The sequence below is a fragment of the Eriocheir sinensis genome, unplaced genomic scaffold, assembly GCF_024679095.1.
Source record: "Eriocheir sinensis breed Jianghai 21 unplaced genomic scaffold, ASM2467909v1 Scaffold548, whole genome shotgun sequence".
NCBI classification, from domain to species: Eukaryota; Metazoa; Arthropoda; class Malacostraca; order Decapoda; family Varunidae; genus Eriocheir; species Eriocheir sinensis.
The window spans coordinates 158,045-163,420 of NW_026111885.1; the positions used below are offsets into that span (position 1 = coordinate 158,045).

The window sequence follows — 5,376 nt, forward strand, 5'->3', positions numbered from 1 at the left end:
TACGCTTAGGCCCGTAAAGTTTATGTTAATACAGCCTCCCTCCACGCAACCCCTCCTCCTCCTCCTCCTCCTCTTCCTCCTCCTTTTTTCTTCTTCTCTCTCTTCCTCATCTTCTTGCTCTTCTTGTTCTTCTTCCTCTTCTTCTTTTTCTTCTTCCTCCTACTACTACTACCACTATTACTTTTTTTTCGCCTTCTTTTCCTTCTTCTACTACTACTACTACTTCTTCTTCTTCTTCTTCTACTTCTTCTTCTTCTTCTTCTTCTTCTTCTTCTTCTTCTACTACTACTACTACGACTACTACTACTGCCTGAGCTGCTGAGTAGATGTGTGTGAGAGCGGTCCGAGGTTTTTGAAGATTTTCCCGGCTACGTGCTCTGTTTTTGGTGAGAACCATATTTAATAGTTACTGAAGAGATGGGTGTGGACGACTGTGGTGTGTGTGGCAAGGAAGTGACCGACAGTGGTGTATGTTGCGAGAGGTGTGAGGTGTGGTCTCACCAGCCATGTGTAAACATGAAGACCTCGCGGCTTCTGGAACACACCCTGATCGTGTTCCTTTGCACGGTGTGCCTGGACACCAGCAGGAAAGAATGGCGGAGTGAAAAGCACGACAAGACGGTTCAGACGGAACCCAGCGTGGAGGAAAAGGCTGTTCAGACAACGGTCGTGCAAGCCGCCCCAGCGAGTGAGCCTGCCCCCAAGATCGGCGTGGCGGTCCAGACGGAACCAAGCGTGGAGGGAAAAGCTGACCAGACAACGGTCGTGCAAGCCGCCCCAGCGAGTGAGCCTGCCCCCAAGATCGGCGTGGAGGACAGGGCAGTCCAGGCTGCCCTGTCTCCCAGGGCCGGACTTGAGCGGCGGGACCTAGAGGACAGGAGTATCCAGACCGAAGAAGCCCGGAGGAAGAAGACAGTGAAGATGGAAGTGAAGAAGACTCCAATCCGCATTATAGGCGACAGCATGGTTAAGAATGTCCACGTGCATGTGAAGTGCAAGTTGGAAGGAAGTGGCATCACCAGCATGAGTGGTGCACAGATACCGAACATCAGAAAGAAAGTACAGGAAGAAGCTGCTGGAATGAAGGATGGCCTCCTGATCATACAGGGCGGTGGGAACGGCCTGCAGTATGTGGGTCAGGAGGACACCATCAAGGAAGTCATAGACTCTGTGAAGGCAGCAGAAGGACGAGGCATGAAAGTGGCAGTAGTGGGCATCATGAGAAGACCGAAGGCAGGACCCGACTATGAGAAGATGCGACGGACGACTAACAGGAAGATCCAGGAAGAGGTGATGAAGCTGAAGATGGAGTGGTTGCAGGAGAAGAAAGGCGACGTCAGCTTCATCGACCTGGACAAGGCACTGGAGAAGGACGCGGTGTTTGCTGCGGACGGTGTCCACCTCAACGAAGAGGGGACGAGACGGATGGGACAGCGGCTGTGTGAGTGGGTGAAAATGAAGTCCCTCCGTCCGGTAGAGGCTGTATGAATGGGCCCGAATGCCCTAGTGCGGAGAAGTGAAGACACCAACCAGGCGAGTGAATGCATGAAAATTGGATGTTTGAATGTGAGAGGCTGGGGTGTGGGAAATATGAGGACGTGTGAAAGAAGCTGGATGAATGGAAGTATGATGTGGTAGGTCTGACTGAAACACACCTTAGAGGTAGGGTACAGTCTGAGGAGAGTGAGTATGTGATGTTTGGAAAGGGCTGCGAGAAACAGACGATGATGGGAGGAGGCGTAGCCTTTCTCCACCGAAAGCACTTGAAGATGGAAGAGTTGGATGTAGGAAACAGTGCTGGCAGTGAGGATGTTTTGGCTGTGAGAGTGGAATGCAAGGATAGGAAGGGCAGACCAGAGAGAGTAGTAATGGTTGTTGTGTACATGACTGTGGAGGGTGAAAGGGCAGTTAGGGAGAACAGGGTGAAGTACAACACCATTAGAAAAATTGTAAGGGAGCATGCAGGAGAGAGAGTGATTATTTTAGGTGACATGAACGCACACACGGGTATGCTAGGTGAACGCATGAACAGGAATGGGGAAATGTTAGCCGAGTTTGCAAGTGATATGGATCTGGAGAACCTGAATGAAACTATGGCAGAGGGACGGGTGACCTGGAGTGCGAGAGACCAGGAGTCAGCGATTGACTATATGTTGGTAAATGGAAGAATGCGTGAATGTGTGTCTCGCATGTGGATAGATGAGGAGGGAATGATCGATATTGTGTCTGACCATAATATGTTGACAGTAGAGTGCATGTTGAAGGGTAAGAATGAAATGACAAAAGAGGTCAGAAAAAAGAAGTGGAGGTTAAGAGATGTAGGATGGGAGAATTTCCAGGTAGATCTGAGTGAAAGAAACTGGGAGTTTGATGGTGTGCAGGATGTGGATGCACTGAATGAGAGGCTTGTAGAGAATGTAAGAAAAGCTGCAGTCCGCAACATTGGGTGTGTCAAAATGAATGGTAGAAAGCGTGTGAGCAAACCGTGGTGGAATACAAGTGTTAGAGAAGCAAGGAAGGAGTGGAAGAGGATGAATAGACTGTGTCGGCGGCTGAAGAGAAAGAGACATGATAGCGAGGAAGCTGAGGGTGCGTATCAGAATGCATGGGAAGGATATGTTAGGCAGCAGCGACTGACGAAACGAACGATTATGAGTGCGAAGGTTGACTGCGAAAGAGGTGTGATTCAGAGCCTGAGAGAGAAGGGGCTTGAGGGTGGCCGTGAATGGTATAGATTCCTAAGAGGTGAGAGGATGAGTGACAGTGGAAATGTAGAAAGACTGAAGGTGGATGGTGTAACAATTACAGATTTAGAGAAAATGAGGGAGGCAGTCAAGGAGTTTTGGGAGAAAATAGGAGGAGTGGGTGAAGAAATGAACGTGAGAGAAGCGGGTGTGACCATGGAGAGGAAAGATGCAACTGAGATGAATGAAAGGATCAGTAGGGAGGAAGTTGAGAGGTGTATTAAGAGACAGAAGGATGGAAAAGCAGCAGGACCAGATGATATCCCGTACGAGCTTTATAAGAATGGTGGTGAGAGTGTTATTGACAGAATGACTGACTTATTTAACCAGGTGTGGGAGGAAGAGAGAGTGCCGAGCAAGTGGAATGAATGTAAGGTGACTTTGATACATAAGGGTGGACACAAGAGTAGACAGGAGCTTAAGAATTACAGACCAATCTCCCTTGTAAACACAGTAGGGAAAGTTTTTGTTCAGTGCTGAATGAAAGGTTGTGTAAATGGATTGAGAGGAATAGGGTATTAGGTGAGGAACAGAATGGTTTCCGGGTTGACAGGAGAGCTGAAGATAATATGTTTGTGGTGAATGAACTGATTGAAAGGAAAAAGAGAGCAGGAGAAAAGTTGTACTTAGGTTTTCTAGACATAGAGAAAGCTTACGACAGGGTTAATAGGAGTATGTTGTGTAGAGTGCTGGAGCAGATTGGATTGAGTGATAAGTTTGTGAACATAATTAGGAGTATGTATGCAGGCACAAGAGCTAAATACAGGTTAGGGAACCTAGAGACAGACTGGGTGAAGAGTGAGAGAGGAGTGAGGCAGGGTTGCATTCTGTCACCAACATTATTTAGCCTGTATACAGAGGAGCTGGCAGTTAGGATGAGAAGAATGAATGCAGTGAAAGTTGGAGAGGACAAGTTGTGTGTGTTGTTGTATGCGGATGATGTTGTGATTTTGAGTGACTCTGCGGGAGACTTACAAAGAATGTTAGATGTGGTAGGGGGCTATGGAAGAGATTTTGGTGTTAGATTTAGTAGTGAGAAGAGCAAGATTATGATAGTCAATAGGTCAGAGGATGAGAGAGAAACAACTTGGAGACTGGAAGGGAATGAGTTGGAACAGACGGAAGAATACAAGTACCTAGGGGTGTGGATGGAGGTAAATGGATGCGGCAGGGCCAAGAATGTAAAGATAAGTTTGACAAACCAGTGGGTACGCCGTTTAGGGAGTGCAGCGAGGATGAGAGCGAGCAAGTATGATGTCATCCGTGAGGTTTGGAAGAGTGTGGCTGTCCTGAGCATTATGTATGGAATGGATGTGATGACATGGAATGAGAGTGAGATAGAAAAATTGGAGGTGGGGCAGAATAGGGTAGCAAGAATGGCACTGAATGCACCAAGGTTTGCAGCAGTAGAGGCTCTTAGGGGTGACATGGGATGGAGCACGTTTAGGGAAAGACTAATAAAGGCAACCTTGAGATATAAAGTGAGACTGGAACAAATGGAGGATGCAAGATTAGCAAGAAAAGTATACTTGTGGAATATAAGAGATGGCAAATGGGCGAATAAATGTGGGCGAATGATAGACAGGAATGTTATGCTAAGTAGGTGGGTGTACCGACCCTTTGAGGATAGGCAAATGTGTTTGAATGGAGAGTAACAAACAGAAATGGAGAGGGGTTTGAGTGGGATGTAAGAAAGTGGAAGAATGTGATAGATATGGCAGTTAAAGATGAGGGATTGAGCAAGTGGAAGAATGAGATGGAAAGAAAGGAAACTCTCGACTGGTATAGGGAGAAAGAGGCCCCAAAGTGTGAGGTGTGGTATGAGGGAAGCCTGGGAGGTGATCTTCTTTTCCGTGCTAGAGCGCAGTGTCTGGATGTGAATGCAAGGAACTATAGATGGTCTGAGTCCCGCAGCAAAGTGTGCCAGATGTGTGACAGGGGTGTGGACGAGACTGTGCAGCATGTAGTGCTGGAATGCAAGAAGTATGACAGGGAGAGAACGAAGATGATGCATGTGTTTTTGAGCGAGATGGGACGTGATGTAAACGGGAGGACTGGAAGGGAGTGGATGGTGCTGCTGCTGGGGCTCAGTGGAGAGACGAGTGGACGAGTGATTGAGGCAGTGAAAGAGTTCTTGGAGGGCATGTGGCGTGAAAGATATAGGGAATGATATCTTGCCCCGAGAACATAGACTTTCCGCATGTTTTTTTTGTTTTCTTTTCACAGGAGCTGCCGATACAAAGGCCTGGCTGGGGAGAAATCCCGAGCCACCTGTGACATCAAGATCAAGATCAAGATCAAGAACTTCTACTTCTTCTTCTTCTTCTTCTTCTACTTCTTCTTCTTCTTGTACTTCTTCTTCTTCTTCTTCTTCTTCTTCTTCTTCTTCTTCTTCTTCTTCTTCTTCTTCTTCTTCTTCTTCTTCTTCTTCTTCTTCTTCTTCTTCAATAAGTTCCCTCTCCTCCTCCTCTTTCATAATATTTTCCCTCTTCTGCTATTTTGTCTGCTTCATCTGATTCCTTTCCCTTTTTTCTTTTCTTTCTTTTCTCTTTTTTTTTCCATCTGTTTCCCCTCCTCCTCCTCCTCCTCCTGTCTTATCCTCACGCAACCCTTTCTTCCTCTCTTTCTTCCT

The 5,376-nt window shown here is 47.1% G+C and overlaps 1 protein-coding gene across 1 annotated transcript; it reads left to right on the plus strand.

Annotated features, from left to right (window-relative positions):
* Window positions 1–373: 373 nt before the first annotated feature.
* Window positions 374–1,503, plus strand: LOC126993057 (uncharacterized). Its single transcript, XM_050851882.1, has 2 exons — window positions 374–717; window positions 814–1,503. The coding sequence occupies exons 1-2, from the start codon at window positions 418–420 to the stop codon at window positions 1,486–1,488; spliced, it is 975 nt and encodes a 324-aa protein (XP_050707839.1). The 5' UTR covers window positions 374–417; the 3' UTR covers window positions 1,489–1,503.
* The last annotated feature ends 3,873 nt before the right edge of the window (window positions 1,504–5,376 follow it).

Bases quoted from the DNA above. Each gene is read 5' to 3' on its own strand.
- LOC126993057 (XM_050851882.1), top strand. From the start codon at position 418: ATGGGTGTGGACGACTGTGGTGTGTGTGGCAAGGAAGTGACCGACAGT. The intron at 718-813 runs GTCCAGACGGAA...ATCGGCGTGGAG, and splicing joins CCCCCAAGATCGGCGTGGCG to GACAGGGCAGTCCAGGCTGC.